Source organism: Dromiciops gliroides, chromosome 1, assembly GCF_019393635.1.
Source record: "Dromiciops gliroides isolate mDroGli1 chromosome 1, mDroGli1.pri, whole genome shotgun sequence".
NCBI lineage: Eukaryota > Metazoa > Chordata > Mammalia > Microbiotheria > Microbiotheriidae > Dromiciops > Dromiciops gliroides.
Window position 1 is genome coordinate 281,237,143 of NC_057861.1, and position 22,765 is coordinate 281,259,907.

At 37.1% G+C, this 22,765-nt stretch overlaps 1 protein-coding gene across 1 annotated transcript in view; it reads right to left on the bottom strand.

Moving 5' to 3' along the window:
- Positions 1 to 22,765, bottom strand: part of SLCO5A1 (solute carrier organic anion transporter family member 5A1) — a 190,565-nt gene that overhangs the window by 19,619 nt on the left and 148,181 nt on the right. The window contains exons 6-7 of the mRNA XM_043991309.1: positions 21,420 to 21,618; positions 2,821 to 2,980 (exon numbers count right to left, since the gene is read on the bottom strand). Coding sequence (XP_043847244.1) covers positions 2,821 to 2,980; positions 21,420 to 21,618 — 359 coding nt within the window. The remainder of the gene's footprint in view (positions 1 to 2,820; positions 2,981 to 21,419; positions 21,619 to 22,765) is intronic.

Here is a 22,765-nt window from a genome sequence, read left to right on the forward strand (position 1 = left end):
TGTTCAGTAGTACCATAAAGTTGTCCTTACCTTACAAGAATGGGCAAGAGTATAATGAACATAATGGGCTACTTGATCATTGTTTTATGTTTCTTCTGTTTGTTTATATATACCTTTAAGTCTCCATCTTAGAAAATTTTCTGTGAGTTTAAATAAAGACTTTCTTATAACCCATTAAAAAAAGGAAGTTACCTGGAATATTGAGAAGTATCTTGCCCATGGTTACATAGCTAGGTTTTCCTACAGTAGGAATTGAAGCTGTTTTCCATACTCAAGGCAGCTAGCTGGTGCTGTGGATAGACTGTTGGGCCTTGAGTTTGGAAGACTCACCTTCTAGAGTTCAAATCTGGTCTCAAACACTTATTAGCTGTGTGACCTTGGGCAAGTCACTTAACCTTGTTTGCCTCAGTTCCCTCATCTGTAAAATGAGCTGGGTAAGAAAATGGCAAACCACTCCAGTATCTTTACCAAGAAAAATTCAAATGGGATGACAAAGAGTTGAACACAACTGAAAATGTCTGAACAACTTCCAGGTTCTGAAACTTATCTGTTAGTGACTGTGCCACCCTGCCTCACCCACACTAAATAACTGTACAGGAGGAACATGTTCAAGTTTCCTGAAGAATATGTTAAATTTTCCTGGGATTCAATTTCTTCATCTACAAAATGGGAATAACAGTATTTGCACCACCCATCCCATTGGGTTGCTACTATGAAATGCTTAGTAAATTTTAAGTGTTATGTGAGTATGAAATTATTCATAATGATAATATATTATATTATAGAAAATTTGGCGGCCCAGTGTTGAATTGCATGCAGAAAGTAGATGGAATGATGTCATCAAAGAGGTGAATGATCAGAAAAGGACCTCAGTCAATCATGTTGCCAGAGCACTGGATAATTAATCAGTGCAACAATCCTTAAACTGAATTCATATGCAGGTAACATCAGCAGATGAGGAAACCCCTTAGGACACTAGGTGGACCTCTCTGGAGGGCTTATGGGTAGATACGGATTAAAGTCAGAGTGAGAAGGTAGGAATGGACTAGAATGTGTGTGTATGGTGATAGGGATACCTAAATAAATGAGCTCACAGACTCATTGAATTATTAAAGCTTGGCCTGGGAGAGAACTGTCAAACTCAGAACCAACAACTCACAAAACTCCCGAGGGTAACCCCCCAAAAAAGATTAAAATGTAATTGGGAAATGTTTAACAAAATATGTAAAAATGCAATACAGCATAGATTAAGGCAATTTGCAATTTTCTTCTTCTTTTCTTTTTTTTTTTGGTGAGGCAATGAGGGTTAAGTGACTTGCCCAGGGTCACACAGCTAGTAAGTGTCAAGTGTCTGAGGCAGGATTTGAACCCAGGTCCTCCTGAATCCAGGGCCAGTGCTCTATCCACTGCACCACCTACCTGCCCCAATTTGCAATTTTCTAAGTCAATCATAGCCCAGGAATCTGTTTCTATTAGAGTTTAACACCATTGGCCTAGTGGAGAACAGTGTTGGCCTTAAATCTGGAAGATACAGGCTTAAATCCTACCTCTGACACAATATCTATGTGTTCTCTGTGAAAGTCTCTCTGTAACCCCTCTCAGACTCCATTTCCTTATTTGCAGTATTAACTTCACAAAGGGAAGGATGAGAGTCAATTCAACTGGCATTTATTGAGTTCCAATTAGCACCAGGCATTGTACTTGGGCCCTAGTAATAAAAGGACAAAAGCTAGGCAGCCCCTCCCTTCAATAAGCTTCCATTATACTTGGGAGACATCAGCACCTACTCAGATGAGTAATCACTGGATAAATGTAAAGCTATTCTTCATGACACTGACTATTGTGGAAATCAGCTCAAACTGAGACTTAAGGAAAGCTAGGGATTCAAAGAGGGAAACATCACATCTACATAAGCACCTTATAAACCTTTAAGTGCTACATAAGTGTTTCAAGTAATATTATCCTTATTAATCATAAGAAAGTTTTCTATAGTTAATAGAATCATAGATTTTCAGAATCAGAGACTTTAGAACTAGAGGAGAACTTCAAAATAAGCTTCTCCAACACTCGTTTTATAAAGGAAGACACCAAATTTCAAAGAGTTCGACTAACTTGCAGGTAAAAAAAGAAATGACATAGTAGCAGAACGAGGATAAGAAACCAAGTCCTCCAACTCTGAATCCAATGTTTTTTATGTGTTATTCATAACTCATGGGGAAGAGAATTCTCAAAATAAACTTTGAAAGGCTGAACCAACAGAATTATCTTTAACCCAAAGTTTTAAAAAAAGTGTACTATCTTTTTGGCTCCTAAAAACAGCTTAGAAGGACATTTTTAAGACCCCAAATGTGTCAAAAGTACAGTTTACTCACACACTCGATCTAGTCCATGAAATAATGGAGAAGAAATCAAAGACCATTTACTTTACTGTTCTATTGCATGAGCATCAAATGCAGTGGCCATCTTGACCTTCACAAATGCAGACAAGAGAAGTCAAAGGAAAAAAAATGAGGGGGGTGAGGGAGCAGGGTGAACCAGGAGCTTCACATTATCATGTTGCACTGAGCCAGCAACACAAACAGTCAAAGTGCTGGTGTGGAAGGAAGTCAATTGCCTCCCCAAAGCTGAGCTCGTCTCTAGAGGAAGGTAATATTGCTTCATTTTTCTTCCTCTAGGTTGAGACAGAAAGCATTTTGATGGTTAGGGTAAGCCTCTAATGAATGAAAATAACTGCATGACAATAGCAAATGAATATCTACAGGTCCTCTGTCATGGAAAGGTGGATTAATAACAGTCTATGAATTTGTCCCAAATACTTACCCCCATACTATGATTACCACTATTGGCACAGCCAGCCAGACAAGGGTTAAAGTATGTAATTCCATCTGATCCACAGACTGGCTCATACTCATGGATTTTACAACCACAATTAACATTGCAGCTTCCGGTCAGATTCCTGTGGGCCATGGTGAGAGAAGGCCTAAAAGCAAAAGGAAGAAGAAAGGTTAGAAACAACACGTGCATAAAACTTAATTTGGAGATAGCTGATCATTACCATTATGGATTTTAGAAAAGAGATGTTTTCCAGGTCTTTATTAACAATGGGGCATGTGGCACCTACATTACCACACTTCTTTTACTTTATTCCCATTCATTCTACATTTCAATCAAACTGGACTATGGGCCATTCCCTAAACTCAGCCTTACATCTCCTGCACCCATGGCTTTGCATAAGCTCTCCCCCATGCCTAGAATGCCCAGGGATGCCTCCTCACCTCCATCTTAGAATCTTTAGCTATCTTCAAATGGCTAAGAATTCAAGTGCCACCTCCTACCCTAAGCCTTTCCCGATTCCCCTTGTTTTAAGTGTTCTTTCTTTTTTTCAAAATTATCTTGTGGTTACTTATCTCTGACTCTGTTGTATCCCCAAGTAGAATGTAAGCTTCTTGAGAGCAGGAACTGTTTTTCTTTTTTGTGTTTGCGTACCTAGTACAATGCCTTCCTCATAGTAAGTACTATATATAGTAAGTGTTTATAAAACTCCTCATGGTAAATGCTTATTAAATGTTTGTTGAATTAAATCAAAGCCTTTAGTCACATAATTGAAGCAAGGAAAATGTTTGCCTTAATATTCTAACATTTCAGGTCTAACAATTTTTCTTACCTATACAAATGCCTTAGTTCTAGTCTTCAATTCAGTGTAAGTTTCTATACTTCCAAAACAGACGCAAGAGCCATTTCCCAATACATAAGATATATAATCATTGTAAAGTGTTTAGCACAATGCCCAACACACAGTAAGTGCTTAATAAATGTTTATTCCCTGGGGGGGGGCGCCTAGGTGTCGAAGTGGATTAAGCACCGGCCCTGGATTCAGGAGTACCTGAGTTCAAATCCTGCCTCAGACACTTGACACTTCCTAACTGTGTGACCCTGGGCAAGTCACTTAACCCCCATTGTCCCGCAAAAAACCAAAACAAAACAAAAAACAATAAATGTTTATTCCCTCCCTTTCAAAAGAAAAATTGCCAACTGAATATGACCACATGAAAATGAGCTTCAAATCACTAACAGTGAGAGAAACATCAATTAGAACAATTCTGAGGTATCACCCCACAGAATGAAAATTGAAAAGGAACAAAAGATGAGAATAGTTGATATTGAAAGAACCCTGGGAAGACAAGCACACTGATACTCTACTGGGGAGCTGTGAACAGGTGCAACCACTCTATATTCTCCATTTGGAACTACACAAAAAAGTGACTAAATTTCCCATACCCTGTGACACAAGAATCCCCCTCCAACAATACCACCACCACCAAGTAAGTCAAGGACAGAAACAAGGGGCCAATACATACTAGAGTATTCATAACAAAATTCTTTGTGAGGGCAGAAGGTTCAAAATAAAGTGGGTTCCCATTGTCTGGGGAATGGCTAAATAAACTATAACATATTAATGGAATAGAATAGTACAGTGCAACAAGAATGACAAATATAAGGCATTCAGAAAACGTGAGCAGATTTGTATGAACTGATACAATGCAAACAGTAGCAATAAAATAAAATACACTATGGCTACAACAATGTAAATGAAAAGGTCACAAATAGCACAAATCCCTCTCACAAATCTTCAAATTTATTTTAATAATCCCCCAGTGGAATGGGTGGGGATCCATTTCTGTGTTTGTACAACTATTCTCTCATTGCTTGAGATGAATTCGGTGAAGTCTCAGCAACTTAACATTTTTTTAATGGAAAGAAAAGGGTTTGGTTTTGTTTATAAACTTTGGAATCAATATAATGGTATAGCTGTTCAGTGATACAATAAAGAAAGCAGTGAGCTAGATATGTCCTCTCTCAAGAATGTCCAAGCCCTGGGGCAGCTAGGTGGCACAGTGGATTAAGCACCAGCCCTGGATTCAGGAGGATCTGAGTTCAAATCCAACCTCAGATACTTGACACATACTAGCTGTGTGACCCTGGGCAAGTCACTGAACCCTCATTGCCCCACAAACCAAAAAAAAAAAAAAAAAGAATGTCCCAAGCCCAGAGCATCGCCCCTAGGAGAGAATGGGGGATTTGGCAAAATAACAATCAGGCAGATTCCAAAGGGGATCACATAAAATGCTAGGCTAAGCACTCAGTACCACATCTTCCACTTAACAGGTATGTAATATTTGTATTCGACTGACAGCATAGCATATAATTATTTCCCTTCCTTTTAATTCTTCACCCATCATCTCTAAGCTATAAGTTATATTTACAGAAAAGTCATTCATTCACTCAAGAAACAGTCATTGAGAAATTGTTATGTGCAAGGTCATGTCTTTAGTGAAGTGATTTGACAACAAAGAAGAAAGTGAACTAAGTATCAAATTGGAAATCTCAAAACATTACTTTTTCCTAAGGGCTTTTCTGCTCTTGCCTATTCTCTCTTTTGGGAAATGAGTCCCTCAAGTTTAATAAAAAATAAAAATCTAACCAAGAGAAACTTCTAAACCAAGCAAGAAAGAATAAAAATTTTAATTCATCTCCCTTGCTTACATGGGTGGAAAAACTTGTCAAAGATCCACATAATGACATAAATTAATTCATATTAGGACTTTATCAACACAATTCTCTTCTGCAAATCCATTCTTTCTGACAAGCACTTTGAAAAGTGATAGAAAATATAAGGATCAATAAAAGGTCTATCCAATAAAAATATTCATCCCATAAAATAGTACATTTCAACAGCTTCCAAAGACATTTATTGCCATTGTTATTTAGAATGTATGTAACAAAATGATTTAGTTTTCTGATTTCTGATTTATATAATTATTTACAATTATTTTACAATTATTCCATGCATCTGCAAGATGAGATTTACAATTTTAAACTTCTGAGGCAATTATTAAACACATCTAATTTATCCATCTAAATGGGTATCCAGGCAAGAGGGAAGACCTGAAAGAGAAATAGTGAGCAAACATATGACACAGATTCCAGAAAGACAAAAGCTTTCTGGTACACAGGAAGTGAAACACAGCTCCAGGCCAACCCAGAAAGTGTTTGACTCTCTGGACAAGATGAGGTCATGATGTGTGATGCAAAGAAATTATAAAATATGAAACACTAAGAAAATCAATGTAGGAAAGCCAAACAGTAAATTTAAATAGTAATGAAAGGAAATAAAATATAAAGAATAATGAAAGGGAAGCAGGCATGTTATCAAAAGAATTGGGCAGGGGGTGGGGGGAAAGGAGGAGAGGGGTCAAAGGGATCTAATCCAACCCCCAAAAGAGAATAGACTTTTGTGGTTGATCTCTGAGTAGAGTTGACAGAAGTCATGCCTGAGGATAATAGTACAATACTTACTTGAACAATAAGTACAATACTTACTTGAAAGTTTCTCAGTCCAGAAAGCACAGTGGAATATATATATATATAAATATAAATTTTTTACTTGCATTCTAAACTGAAAGTAGGAGTAGCCAAATACCACTCATTATCCTAAAATGAATATATTGTTGGGGTGTTTGATACAGTAAGATCTGCTAGAAAGCCACAATGTGTCTTTGGAAAAGCACTATATAGACACTTCACAAATAAACAGACACATTAATTTGATAAAAGACTTTTTGACAAAATATCCCTCCCCAAGTAGATTTCTTTAAATGAGAGCTTACTCTGAGCCATGAAAATACACAAGTTGCAATGAAAGAATTAATTTAATGTGTGTCTCACAAGTATGCAGGGACTCTCATAAATCATGGCTTTATAGTTGGCTTGTCACATAATTAAAATGGGGTCTATGAAAGATGGCTGTGTTTTATTATTGTTTTATTTTATTTTTAGTGAGAACAGAGCAGGGCTATATTATATCCACCCAGCTGACTTATGAAACTGACATGATATCAATTTAATATGTAGAACCCCTTTAATATGTAGTAAGTCCTTGCTACTCACCATAGTCCCCTCAAAAAATACTGTTCCACAAACCACAGGGCAAATGTCATAAAACAGATTTGCTATTGCTAGGTTCTTAGTGAGAATCAATGAGGATAATGAGAAGGAAATCCAGTGTGACAGGTGCTATGCTAAACACTTAACAAATATTATATTATTTGATCCTCACAACAACCCTGGGAAATAGGTTCTATTATGAACCCCATTTTACAGTTGAGGAAACTGAGGCAGACAGAAGTTAAATGACTTTCCCAGGGTCATAGAGCTAGTAAGCATCTTAGGCCAGATTTAAACTCAAGTCTTCCTGACTTCAGGCCTGGCGATCTCTACACTAGCTGCCCTCTTAACTGGTGCAAAGATGGGGAGATTATGTGTCTTGAGTGTGAAGAACAAGGTCAGTGTGGCTAACCCAGAAATAGAATGGGAGAAAAGTAATGGACAGTGAGCCTTGAAAAGTAGGACTGGGCTAGTTTTTTAAGAGCTTTAGAGGCAGAAAAATAAATGAAAAAACCCATTCCCATAACTATAGAGTTTTACAGAGTGGCCCGAAGCACCACTAGGTTAAGTGACTTGCCCAGGTTTCTGCAGCCATTATGTGTCAGAGTTCACACCTGAACCCAGGTCTTCCCTCCTCAGAAGCAGGCCTTCCATTCAATCAATACATGCTGCAACTCAACTGATATCCAGGTGACAGTCATGGATTTTCTAGTCCTTATTTACAACAACAATTTTTTAAAAACAGGTCTTCATTAAACCAGGCAAACTTAAATAGCAAAATAAAATTAAAGACTAAAATCGGGTAATTAAATATGCTGAAATAATTTAATGTGGTATACAAAACAAAGCTTCTCAAAGAAATAAATGCTTCCAAATTCATGGACTCAGTAGAGCATTAGAATAAAAAGGACCATATCAAGATCATAAAGTACAACACTTATTTTATAGAGAAAGAAGACTCAGAGATTGAGTAAATGATTAACATCATCCATTGGGGGAAGCTAGGTGGCACAGAGGAAAAAGTACTAGCCCTGGATTCAGGAGGGAGGACCTGAGTTCAAATCTAGCCTCATACACTTAACACTTATTAGCTGTGTGACCCTGGACAAGTCACTTAACCCTCATTGCCCTGCTCAAAACAAAACAAAATAAAACCACATCATACATTGATTGACAGTAGTAAAGCCAGGACCAGCCAGACCCCAAATTCTCTAACAAAGCCATAAAATGTTACAGTGGATAGACCAGAGTATGGTACTTAAAGAAAGACCTGCGTTTGAATACTGCCCTGGACTCTAACCAGCCCCTGTCATCCTTGGAAAATCACTAAACCTCTCGCAGCTTCACTTTTCTCCTCTGTGAAATGATACTCACAGCACCTATTTCTCAGAATTGTTGAGGATCAAATGATAAAAAAACAGGGGAAGCATTTTGCAAGCATAGAGAAATGCTAACTCTTCATTTCTAGTCCTGGGAACTTTCATTACACCCCATTTCCCATTTGGATACCTTTTCCACTAATCCATAACCAGAATGGTAAAAATAGAACGTTGTAGAGTAGAGTTTGACAGTAAAGGACATCCATCTCATTCAACTCACTGCTGAATGCATCATAACATTAATCTTATACAAAGACTTTGAGTAAAGTGTTATTTTCTAGCTCAGCCTAGATTTTTTACTTGGGAGTCAAAAAGCCATTCAATTGAGAGATATCAGCCTTTAGGCCATAGGTTCTGGAGCAAGAGAGACATGGGTACAACCTCTCTGTTTTACATGAGAAAATTTGAAGCCTAGAGAGGATAAACAATTGGTTCAAGGCACACAAGTAATGATACAACTCAACCAACTCGATTCAATTTAATAAGCATCTCTTAACCACCAACTATGTACCAAGTACTACACCAGGCATAGAAGATACAAAGACAAAAATGAAAATGGTCCCTGCCCTCAAGGAACTTTTATTTCATTAAGGGAGGAAAGCATGTACGTAGTGAACAAAACCAGTCAACAAGCATTTATTAAGCACTTTCTAAGTGCCAGGTGCTGTGCTAAATTCTGGTGATAAAAAGAATAATTTTTTAAAAATCTTTGCTCTCAAGGAGTTCATAGTCTAAGGCAGAATACAATATGCAAGCTATATAAAAGCAAGATAATTTACATGTATACATATAAATATTATGTATACATGTATATATAGAGAGAGATTTATGTATCTGTGTGTCTTGGAGATAATCACAAAGAGAAGACAATAGGATTATGGGAGACAGGAAAGGCTTCGTGCCCATGCAATGGGATTTTACCTGGGATTTGAAGAAAGCCAAAGACAGAAAGGAAAAGGGAGGGGGCATGGGGAATGGCCAATCAAATGCACAAAATAAGGAGATAAGAGTATCTTGTGAGAGGAACAATAAAGAGGTCAGTGTCACTGGACCACAGAGTACATGGAAGAAAGTAAGAAAGTAGGGGACAGGTTTTAAAGGTCTTTAAAAGCCAAACAGGATTTAATATTTGATGCTGGATGTGATAGGAAGCAACTAGAGTTGACTGAGTGGGTCAGGGGGAGGAAGTGACATGGTCAGAGAGGAAAATCGATTTGACAGCTGAGTGATGGATGGACTGGCATAGAAAGAAACTTGAGGCTATTGGAATAGGCATGAAGTGATAAGGATATGCACAGATAATGAAATAAAAGGGCTATCCTGAGTCCCTTCCCTAGGATAGTGAATTGAGAGGTAAAGGAGAAGAATAGGTAGACAGAAACAGCTAGAATAACTGATGCATAGACAAGTGGCATCCTCTCACACCAAAGAAATTATACCAAGCCTAGTGTGCATTCTTATCTGGCTTATTCATGACTACTGTGTTCAAAAGGTGCCTGGGGTCCTCTTACCTTAGGTTGGTGCATTTGCAAAAGATTACAGGGGGCAGCTAGGTGGCACAGTAGATAAAGCACTGGCCCTGGATTCAGGAGGGCCTGAGTTCAAATCCAGCCTCAGACACTTGACACTAGCTGTGTGACCCTGGGAAAGTCACTTAGCCCTCATCGCCCCACAGGAAAGAAAGAAAAAGAAAGAAAGAAAGAAAGAAAGAAAGAAAGAAAGAAAGAAAGAAAGAAAGAAAGAAAGAAAGAAAGAAAGAAAGAAAGAAAGAAAGAAAGAAAGAAAGAAAGAAAGAAAGAAAGAAAGAAAAGAAAGAGAAAGAAAGAAAAAGATTACAGCTCCCTTTGTCTTGCTTAGTAGAGTAGTGCTACATCCTTTTTATACCTATAAACACGGATGGTTTGTATATAATCAGTAAACCTCATGGTTTGCTTTTTTTTGTTCAGGGCTGCACTTCTCCTTAAGTTCTAGAAAGAACATTTCTGACCATGTGACACCCCCCCCCTTTTCCACTTAACAAATTCCAGTAGCTGCCTATTGCCTACAGGATCAAATACAAAATGCTCTGTCATTCAAAGCCCTCTATAACCTACCCTTCTCCTATCTTTCCAGCCTTCTTATACCTTATTCCACCTATGCACCCACTCATAAATGCCCTTTGACCCAATAACATTGGCCTCCTGGATATTGCATGAACATGATACTCCACCTCTGGGCATTTTCTCTGGCTTCTCCCCATATCTGGAATACTCTCCTTCCAGAACTCCACTTACTAACTTCCTTGGCCACCTGTAAGTATCAACTAAAATCGTATATTCTACAGGAAGCCTTTCCAAATCCCTCTTAATTCCAACACCTTCCTAATTTCCTATATTGTATCTTCAGCACTTAGTGCAGTGCCTAACACATAGTAGCTACCTAATAAATGTTAACTGATGGATCAACACTAACTCAAGCAGTAAGTCACTGGAGTGAAACAGTTCTGATAAACAAACCCAAACCCAGTATTCTTTTCAAGATACCTTCCCACTACTGTAAAAGGTAAATTTGTAGTCAAAGGCTTGTTTCCATTCAGCTTTCTTCTTTACCAGGAATTTTGGATGAATGAGCCTTTTCCTATTACTTTTTTTCTATTAATCATTAAAAAGGTCTTAATTTGTCTTTGCTAATAGCAAAGTTTCTCTCCCTTCATCTGCATTCAGAGGAAAATAAGACACAGAAATAGCCATATGAAGTTGTGCTTGGTTTAAGAGTGCTATCCTTATTTTCTCCACCAGAAATAGGTGGTCATTTTCCAATTTTAAAAGTAAGCCATCCCAGGGATAGCTAGGTAGCACAGCGGATAAAGCACCGGCCCTGGATTTGGGAGGACCTGCGTTCAAATCCTACCTCAGCCACTTGACCACTTACTAGTTGTGTGAACCTGAGCAAGTCACTTAACCCTCATTGCCCTGTAAAAAAAAAAAAAAAGTAAGCCATCCCTCCCTCCCATTGATTTTTGAAATGTATATACATTAGGGCTTGAATTAGTAGACTCAGAATATTTAATACCTGTGATACTGATTAGTCATCTGTGATACAAACCCAAAATTATATATTCCTTATGAACAAAATTTAAATATGGGTTTTAAACATGGATTCAAAATGGTTTTATGAAAATAGTTTAAAACATCTGAGAAAATCTTGTTCATACTAAAAAATGAGGACCTAAAAACAATTCTACACACTTCCAATTACAGTAGGAATTTTGTGCACCATGTTATTAACTTACTAGAAGCCTGAATCCTCTGCAACATCTGGATTCCTGATACATATCTGCTTAACACTACAAGGGACTTAATTAAAATCACAAGCTTTCAACTGAGTTTGAAGAGGAAAAGCTTTCATATTTCTTTTATGGAATTCAAAACATCTAACTAACCCTAAAGCTATAGAAATATCAAGTGATCTTTCCCTTTTCAGTCAGCAAAGAGCAGAAAGAAAAAAAATGCCTGCAATTTGCCTAGACTGAACAAGATGCTACAACGGTACACATCAGCATTTTCTGCTTTTGTTCTTCAACAAAGCTGACTATGTAAGATTAGATTGTTATCTTTAGGTCTGACTTGGATCTGTCTTTATGGAAGGTGCACACAGTTTCTTAACTTTGACACAAGTGTATGATGGGACCATAGTTAAATCATTTTAATGCCCAGGAAAGATGTTAAGTGGAACAGGAGATGACTCAAACCTCATGCTTCTCGGAACTCTGAAAATAAAATGAAATTCAACTCAACATCCATTTCTGGAGCATCTACTATGTTTGGCTTTCACAGAAGCTCCAAGTTGGAAAGACCTCAGTGGGAGGCCATCTGATCCAACTGTTAGCTAAGAAAAAAAAAATCCCCTCTCCAACGTGCATTTCTTTTGCTTGGAGAACATGCCATGGCAATATTAGTGAAAAGAATTGGGCTTGTTTAACTTGAAGAAAAGAAGCCTGGGGTGGGGGAGAGAGATGGGAACATAGGGAGGTATATGATAGCTATGTTCAGGTGTTTAAAGGATATACATGCTCACATAAAAATGAAATTACACCATACTATGATCTACCATGAAGGGGCATCTACTACCTCCAAAGAAAGTCCATTCCACTTTGGGATAACTCCAATTGTTAGGAAAGATTTTCCTCATATCAAACTTAAATTTGACTCTGTTACTTCTACCCATTACTCCTAGTTCTGTTCTCTAGGACTGGGCAGAAAAAAATCTGATCCTTCTTCCCCATGATAGGTTTTTTTCAGGAGGGGGGGCAGGGCAATGGGGGTTAAGTGACTTGCCCAAGGTCACACAGCTAGTAAATGTCAAGTGTCTGAGGCCAGATTTGAACTCAGGTCCTTCTGAATCCAGGGCCAGGGCTCTATCCACTGTGCCACCTAGCTGCGCCCCCATGATAGCTTTTAAAACATTTCAACTCATATTTCTTTCCCTTTTTTAAAATCAGGCTTAATATTCCCAATTCCTTTAACTAATCCTCATAAGGTATAATCTTGAGGCCCTCCAAAATCCTGATTACATTATAAGACTAATTTTCCTCATAATAAAAGGCTTTTGCTTTTATTCCCAAACATATCTGGCGATTGTTATAGGTGACTAAATATGTAAGTCGCTAATCTAATAAAAAATATGACTAAAGATAGCAGAGATAATTCTAAAGCCTACATTAATAGCCTAAGGCAAAAAATAAGCTTTTTGTAACTATACAGGTTTGCCTCAAAATGAAGCATCATGTAAAAGCCTTTGACTATAATATCATCTTGATCTAAGCAGTGGAAAAGAGAAATTGAATTGATACAACTGGATTGCACTCTTCTAGAGAAGTGTTATTCAGTTGTTACAAGGCAAACCGACTTATGTGACTTGCCCAGAGTCATCACCCAGCTGGTAAATATCTAAGGCCAGATTTGAACTCAGGTCTTCCTTAGTAGAATGCCTTGAACTGAGTGGATTTAAAGGAGATCAGGAGGATTAGTATATAGGGTTATAGAAGCTGTACTGCCAAGTTGCAAAGAGTCAGTGTGATATAATCGAATGAGCAATGAAATGTCAGGAGTCCTCATTTTTAGTCCATATAAAAATTATTACCTCATCTTTAAAAAGAGAATCAAACTAAATCCATGAGATCTCTTCTAGTCCTAAGATCTTCATAAAATAAAGTTCTTACATCTGTTACCAAGGGGAAAAGAGAGAGACAGAGAGGTAGTGACAGAAAGAGAAAGAGACAGCAAGACAGACAGGTAGACAGAGACAGAGATAATACCATGTCTCCTTACTTACCAAATCTATGGAGTATAAATCCAGTTTTCCCTATCACAATATAATTAGCTAATACTGTCAAAATTCTGTTTTTATGCCTTGCAAAAAAAAGTTTCTTAATCAAGCATTTAGGGGGAAAAGTTATTAAAACTTAAATATATTTAAGCCAACTCCATTCATCTTGCTTAGTGAGAAGCACTATGGTCTCCAACAGTATCTATTCTTCAGTACTACAAAGAAAGTAATAGTTGACCATACTCCTTAATTAGAAACCAGTGGTTAGGTAATGTAACAAAGGGATGATTCAATAATCATACTTATTTCTTTGGCATCGATATGGAATAAGTATCGTTCTGTAATTGTACTGTCGCATCCTCTAAGACATTTGGAGGATTCAAAACTGAGCTTCTGATGATTTTTCATTCTCTAGACTCCAGCTGATATACTGACTCATTTCCAATTCAAGTAATTATATTCTCAGCACCTAGAGTTTCCCCTGCAGTTTTAATTACAAAGTTTGATTCACCTTCTGTCTGCATCTGCTGACTATGAACTCTTGTGTCCCGGACATCTTGAAACTGAAAAACAACTGCTTCACTTTGGCCCGACAGTCACTGAGCATGTGCACAGATGGCTGGGTTTCAATGCGAAAAGAGATGATCTCTGGGGGGTTTGTGTTACCCATTAAAAAGTGGTCCGGGATATGTGGTCTTCTTAACCTTTTTTGTTGGTTTGTTTCCTGGATCCCTTAGTCAGTCTGAGGATACTTCCTGACCTCTTCTCAGAATAATGCTTTCAAATGTATAAAGTAAAATACATAGAATTGCAAAGGAAACCAATTATATTGAGAACCAATTATTAAAAAAAGTTTTAAACTTCACTGGGAGGACAGTTAGGTGGTACAGTGAATAGAACATAGGCCCTGGAGCCAGAAGGACTTCAGACACTTACTAGCTCTGTGACCCTTGGCAAGTCACTTAATCTCTATTGCCTCCAAAAAAAATGTTCAATGGATATACACATGCTATACACATGGCTGACATTTCATTATCCATTTCCTTCAACTCCATGTTCTTCTTTAAGTAACTGGGTCTGAAGGTAAAACAAATACTTTGCTGTGGCTTCTTCAATTTAAAAAGTTGTTTAATTGAACAATCATTTATTAAGCACTTACTTAATAGATGACATAGTAGACAGAATGCTGGGCCTAGAATCAGGAAAACCTGAGTTCAAATCTGGCCTCAGACACATATTAGCTATATGAGCCTGGGCAAGTCATTGGTCCCCTCTTTGCCTCAGTTTCCTCTTCTTTAAAATGGGAATAACAATATCACCTGCTTCCCAGGGTGGTTGTGAAGATCAAATGAAATAATAATTATAAAGCACTTAGCACATAGCAAGTACTATAAAAATGTTAGATATTATTATGAATCAAAGAGATTATATTCTACTAGAAAAAACTTGTTCAATAAAACTTAAACCTTAAGTTCTAAAATCTCCATGAAAATATAGAGATATAAAGCAAGGCTTCGACTAGGGTTAAGCTTTATTATCATCCCACTTTTATTCTATTTCTGTTCTAAAGAACTTAGCTCTTTGAAATCTATAAAAGTTTTATAGATTATTATTATTATAGAAATATGTAACATTTTTTAGTTGGGGGGCTCTGGGGCTAAATTTGAGGAAATCTAACTTAGGGGTATCTCTACCCTTGAAATATTATAACAATAATAGTGCATCATGATTTATATAGTACTTTCAGGCTTCTAAAGCACTTTCCAGATATCTCACTTTTTTCTCACAACAACCTTGGAAGAGAAATGATATTACTTTTTTTTTTTTTTTAGTGAGGCAATTGGGGTTAAGTGACTTGCCCAGGGTCACACAGCTAGTAAGTGTTAAGTATCTGAGGATGGATTTGAACTCAGGTACTCCTGACTCCAGGGCCGGTGCTCTATCTACTGCGCCACCTAGCTGCCCCAAAATGATATTACTTTTTATGAAACCCCATTTTGCAGATGAGGAAACTGAGGTAGGTAGTGACTTGTCCAGGGTCAAATAGCTAGAATGAACTCAGACATTCCTAACTCTAAGTGAAGCACTCTGTCTACTATGCTACCTCCTTTGTTGTTGTTCAGTCATTCTTCTGTCATGTCCAGCTCTTCATGACCCCACGTGGGGTTTTCTTGGCAAAGACACTGGAGTGGTTTGCCATTTCCTTCTCCAGCTCATTTTGCAGATGAGGAAACTGAGGCAAACAAAGTTAAGTGACTTGTCTAAGGTCATACTGCTGGTAAGAGTCTGAGGCCAGATCCGAACTCAGGAAGATGAATCTTACTTACTCCAGGCCTGGCACCTAGCTGCCCCTACTTTGCCACCTAGCTAGCACATGGACATGTGTTAGGGATTGGGGAGGGGGTTCTGGTTAGTACCCTTAAGGCACATATGAAATTAAGTTAAATAAAATTTAAAATAATTCAAATTTCTGAATCAAATACCCAGAAAGCAAATATTTCAATCAAATGTGCTGGTTGATATTTCTGTTCCAGAAAACTATACACATTCCATTTATTTCTGGCCTAAATCACAATAAGCTACATGTCAGGCTTCTGCTTGTGATACTGTGGCAAAGATGCCTGAAAGCAAAACGCCTTTTTCAGTAGAGAGGATGCCTTTGTTTATCATATTAAGTTTCAAACTTGAGACCTGAAAGGGCAGAGGAGAAAAGGGATGGAATCTTTTTCAATAAAGGCATTAATCTAACAGAGAGAGGTCAGTGCTGACACTAAGTTGTTTAAATAGAAAATAACCACTCTCATAAAGTGGAGGCAAAAGCTTCTAAACAAAAGTGAATTTAATGCAGCATTTGTGTGTGTGTGTGTGTGTGTGTGTGTGTGTGTGTGTTCAGTGTAAGTGTAACCAGTAGATATAGCTGTGGAGTGTAAAACCGACTGCAGGTACTCAAAACAATAGTTTCTGCTCCACCCTCCACACTAGATTGGGACTGAGCTGAATGTTCTGAGAACCGTCCAGTCTCATCCCTAGGAAGTAGTTTAGGGTGTGAACTTTTCTCCAGTCAGGTCCCCTCCTTTCTACTCCCCTTTCTCTAGGGAGATTTAATTAGCTCCATCCTGTTACAACAATCAGCTTACTTTGTAGCTTACCGGTAATGTAGGCCCTCTGGTCCATGTGGTCCCCTCCTCTGTGGTTTTATATGGAGTTTATACCAGACCAAATGTTACTAGTATGATCATAATAGTTTAGAGTCGGACATGACTGAAAAAACAACTAAAGAACAACTAAGCCCTGGCCTCTTTTTGCTCAAGGCAAAAATCAGGATACAGGAAGTAGTTAGGTAAGAGAAATAAATAGAGTATATTAAATTACAGTATCTATTATTGAATAGGCACATTTGAACGGAACTTGCAGAATGAGCAAATTCTTATTTGGAACTTTCCTCAGTCTTTTTTTTTTTTTAAGTGAAGCAATGGGGTTAAGTGACTTGCCCAGGGTCACACAGCTAGTAAGTGTCAAGTGTCTGAGGCCAGATTTGAACTCAGGTACTCCTGATTCCAGGGCCGGTGCTCTATCCACTGTACCACCTAGCTGCCCCTCCTCAGTCTTTAAAGAGATGAGTACAACCAGCAACTTTAGCCCTTGTCTTCTCTGAGATGCCTGTGAGGGTCCAATAACCATCTTTGAATTTTCTCTTTTCTGCCAAAACTCAGCCCTCCTTTCATCATCACCTTTCTGTTATTCTTTTTGACTGCTGCCCCTGTGTGAGTGCTGGACCAAGCTGGGAATAGTCTCTTTACTGTTCTGCTTGAACCCCTCTTATCAGAAGTGGTTCAAAGAGAGAAGAACACATATACACATCAGAAATACAGAAATCTGTCTTACTGAATAAGAAAATAGGAGGGGAAAGGGATAAGAGAAGGCAGGACAACAAAAGGGAGGGTAGATTAAATGAGACACTAGTTAGAATCAAATAGATATTTGAAGGAGGATAGTATAAAAGAGAAAGGAGGATACACAGAAAAACATGGGATGAAGGGAAATATACAATTAATAATCATGACAGTGAATGAATAGAATGAGCTCACTCATAAAACAGGATTCTGCTTTCTAATCCATGCTGCTATCCATTTCTGTTAATATGTTGTTTACAAGAGACACATTTGAAATGGGAAAACATACACAGAGTTAATATAAAGGCCTGGAGCAGAATCTAATATGTTTCAGCTGAAGCAAAAAAAGGTAGGGTTCACTATCAGGATCTCAGACAAAACAAGAGCAAAAATAGACCTAATTAAAAGAGATAATCAGGGAAACTACATTTTATTAAAAAGTGCCATGGACAATGAAGTATTAACAAAAAAATTTATAACAAGTTTCTCTGATAAAGGCCTCATTTCTCAAATATTTACTAAGTATGGAAATGAGTCAATGGGGGGGGCAGGGCAATGAGGGTTAAGTGACTAGTGTCAAGTGTCTGAGGCCACATTTGAACTCAAGTCCTCCTGAATCCAGGGTGGGTGTTTTATCCACAAAATAAGTCAAATTTATAAAAAATAAGAGCCATTCCCCAACTGATAAATGGTTAAAGGAAATGGACAGAGTTTTCAGTAGAAGAAATCAATACTATTTATAGTCATATGAAAAAATGTTCTAAATCACTATAGATTAGAGAAATATACAGAAACAACTCTGAGGTACCACCACATACCTATCAGAAATAATGAGTACTGAAGGGGATGTGGGAAAATAGGTACACTAACGAAGTGTTGGTAGAGTAGTGAACTCATCCAACCATTCTGGAAAACTATTTGGAACTATGCCCAAAGAGGTCCAATTGAATGTGTGACTTTGCACAATTTCTGTGAACCTAGAAATGAAGATTCATTCTAAAGCAATAACTCACCTGAGCTGAGCTATTATTACTTCTGTAAATAAAGTCTCTAATACTTTAAAAAAATACTGTGCATACCCTTTGATTCAGCAATACTACTACTAGGTATGTATTCCAAAGAGATCAAAGAAAAAGGTAAAAGGCCTATATGTACAAAAACATTTATAGCAGCATTTTTGTGGTGGCAAAGAATTGGAAATCAAAAGGATGCTCATCAATTGATTAGCAAATGGCTGAACAAGTTGTGGCATGGGATTTTATGAAGTACTGCTGTGCTATAAGAAATGACTGACGGAGGGATGGATTCAGAAAAAAAGATGGTAAGAATTATATCAATTGATGCAAAGTGAATTGAGAAGAATCAAGCAATCATTAAGCACGATAACAGCAATGATTAACTGTGAAAGACTCAGCTACTATGACTGATACAATAATGCAAGACAATTCCAGAGGAGTCAAGAGGAAAAAATGTTATCCACCTCCAGAGAGAAAACTGATTAACTCTGAGTGCACATTTAAGTACATTTCCTTATTTTTAATATGGTTAATATGGAAATATGTTTTACATAATTTCACATGCATAATGATATTTTGCTTGCTTTCTCAGCAGGTGGGGAAGGAGTGGGGGGAGAAAGAGAATTTCAAACTCAAAATTTTAAAAGAAAAGATTTTTATAAATAAATAAAGGAATGAATAATTTTTGCAGAACAAATCGACCACTCATACAAAGTTTCCTAAGATTCTGAGGCAGTTTAACCCAAAGAACATATTTATTTCTGGGCATTCCATGAAAATAAACCCTAGATATCTATTTTGTAAACAACAGTTTATCTGACTGCCAACCTTGGATGATCTCACCATGTAGAGCAGCACCAGGAGGAAACTATATCTTTTTACTTGTAATCCTGATAGGTTGCTTTTATTTTGTTTCTTTTTTTCCCAACCTAAGTGACTTGGCAATACGTACATGAAACTCAATTTACATCTAGAGGAAAATCAAAGCTGTATTTAAAGTCAGAAACCAGACATCTCATCAGTGGCTCATCATTTAGGGCTTTGTTTTCCTCAGTTGTTTTGCCAACACATCCAAATGGGTAAACTGTTCAAATGAAAGCAGCTTGAGTTGTCCTGTTCCCGAGTTTTAGAAAATTACTTCTCTGGGAAATCCACATCAAATAAGGATTTTTTCTCTCGTATCTGACAAGTTTTAGACGGTCTCTCCAATGTACAATATGCTTCAGTTTTATCCAAAATAGAAGTATATCCAAAATAGCCAATACTCCAGTTCTAGAAAACATAGATTATTTACTTTCCAGATCAGCTCTTTAGAAAACATTTTGTTATACATTTTGCCTAAATAAGTCCCAATCTGAAGCACAATAGGATCACAACTTGAAAGCTGGAAAAACCTTGGAGGCCATTTAATGCAATCTCCTCCTTTTTTTTGTTTTGTTTTGTTTTGTTTTGGGGGTTTTTGCGGGGCAATGGGGGTTAAGTGACTTGCCCAGGGTCACGCAGCTAGTAAGTGTAACCTCCTCCTTTAATAGATAAGAAAACAAAGGTTAAGAGAAATTAATGGAATTATCCCCCACTAAATTGTGAGCTCCTTGAGGGAAGGGTTGGTGTGTGCCTCTTTTTGTATCCCCAGTGCTTAGCAAAGTGTCGGGCACAGAGTAGGCTCTCAATAATCATTGACTGACTGTCCTTGGTTATATGGATAGTAAATAGCAGAGGCAGGATTTTAACCTAAGTCTTTCCAACATCAAGTCCAAATTTTATCTACTATATCAAGTTTTCTTGGCTATGTGCTTTATTCAGGGAAAAGGTGTTACAATAATCCTTTTGTGTCACATTTTTAAATATCTGTCATCATTAAAAGCATGTTTAAGATTATCTTTGTCCATAGTCCAATACTAGGGTCTAGCAAAGAACAATTCAGATGTGATTTTGGTTTGCAAAGCATTAAGAAAAATAAATTTCCCCATGTGAAAAATAATATTTGGGACAATATAATATTTAATAATGTAACATACCCTTACGATTTAGTCATTGTCATTTCCCCATCATTCTAAATTGCCTCAATGAGATAGAAGCTTTCACAAATCCAATTTCAAATGGAATCTATTGCAACATGGATCTCTACTGTGAAGTAAAAAAAAAAAATAAAAAATAACTAAGCATTACTTCATAAACTGAAACTTTGTGTTTAAAAACTGAAATCCTGTATAATGAAGGGATACTGAAACACCTCTGATGTGCATAAGTGATGGATTGTTTGTATTTTTATGAGTACTGAAAATAAACATTTTTATTCATGTAGAAAACCCTAGATTTAGGTCTGGAAAGCTGGGGTTCAAACCTTGCCTCTAACATTTATTATCTAATGACTTTGGTCAACCTGGTTACTCAACCTGAGTTTCAGATTTCTCATTTGAAGAGGATTGCTGTGTTTTGTCCTTAGTTTTCATTTTCAAAGAGGACAGAGAACATTATGGGGTGATGTCCTCACTCACGTGTGAATTGGATTTGAAGAAGATAGTCATATTTTTACTACCTATGTCAAGGGATTATTATTGAGGTAAATGCTTTGTGAGCTGTAAAGTGCTATATAAATGAGAGTTGTTATTAATTTTATCCATTCGCCATCAGCAGAAATCATCTGGGTGAAAAAGTACCATAGAAAGCACTTTAGGGGGACAAAGACATGAAAGAAGAAAACACGGTCTCTGCCCTTGAAAGAAATTGCAGTCTAGGCGGAGAGACAAAACATTCGCCTAAGAATAATTAGAAAGGCACATAGCATTCTAGATGCTACAACATGGTTGACTACAGTGTTTAGAGCGTTTGCCATGATTGTAATACTATTGATTGTTCAGTCATTCAGAGATACTTACCCTGTTGTGTATGGAATATTTATGCCACCCAGGTTGATACTTTCACAGCCAACAATGAAGAGTGTTGAAAAACACAGCAAAGACACCCCACTGCAGATCATTGCTAGTTTTGCAGATTCCCTGGCACCAAGTTTCAATTTTTTTATAATGTAACCTCCTAAGACAATACCAACACCAGCACTGGGCACAATAATCACACCTAGGGAAAGGAAAGGAAGCAGAGGATTAAGTCAAAATGAATGAATACTAACATTAGTCTCTTCAATCAATTCTATTTTATGAATTGTTTTGTAATATGACAAATATCCAACAGAACATCCACAATCAACAAACTCTTTGGCATATAACAGAATCCTGGATTCATTTAATCAACAAACACTAAGTGTCTACTGTGTGCACTGAATTCGATTCTGGAAAAAAATTAAATAAGGTATTTTCCTGCCCTCAGAAACCTGAATCTACATGCTTTAATAAGAGAGTCCTGTTTAATTAATATAATTTAACACTGAGCCCAGAGGGAGGCATTTGGGATGGGCTGTCTGGGGGTCTTCTGCCTCTCCTTGAAAATATGCTGTACAACATTGTTTGAAGAACTGTGAGGACTTAACTATTCTTAACAATACAATGATCCAAGACAATCCCAAAGGACTATTGATGAAACATACTACCCAACTCCAAAGAAAAAACTGGTACTGGTGAAACACAGACTGAAGCATGCTATTTTTCATGCCTTTCTTTCATTTTTTTCTTTTATTCAAGTTTTCAAATACAAAATGAATAATATGGTAATGTTTTACATAATTGTACACGTATAACCTATATCTGATTGCTTGCTGCCTTAGGGAAGGGGGAAGGGGAGGGAGGAAAAGAGGGATAAAAATTGGAACCCAAAACTATAAATAAAAATGTTTATTACTTTATAAAAAAGTTGACTCTGCTCGAAAAAGAAAAAGAAAAAAGAACGAAAATATGCTGTATTTCAAGAGTAAACCTGAAGATAAACCTGTAATAAAAATATTTTTATTTAAATGCCAAGAGTCCAAAAATAGTATCAAATAACTAAAAAAAAACTCATAGAAGAACACTGGCAGGACTACTAAATATATAACCTTTATATTGATGAGGAAGCAAAACTCATAAAAACAAAGTAGTCCCAGGTTTTCTTTAGCTACAGATCAGCTTTCAGTAAATAATGGATAAGATCAAAGGCAAAATTTATTAGAAAATTCATTAAGATCCTGTTTACATTTCTATTATAATGTTAATAATTAATTTATTTAAATTAAAGTATTCAGTCTTCATTACAATCATTACCATATATGCAAAAAGCATTTTTGATTAACCAA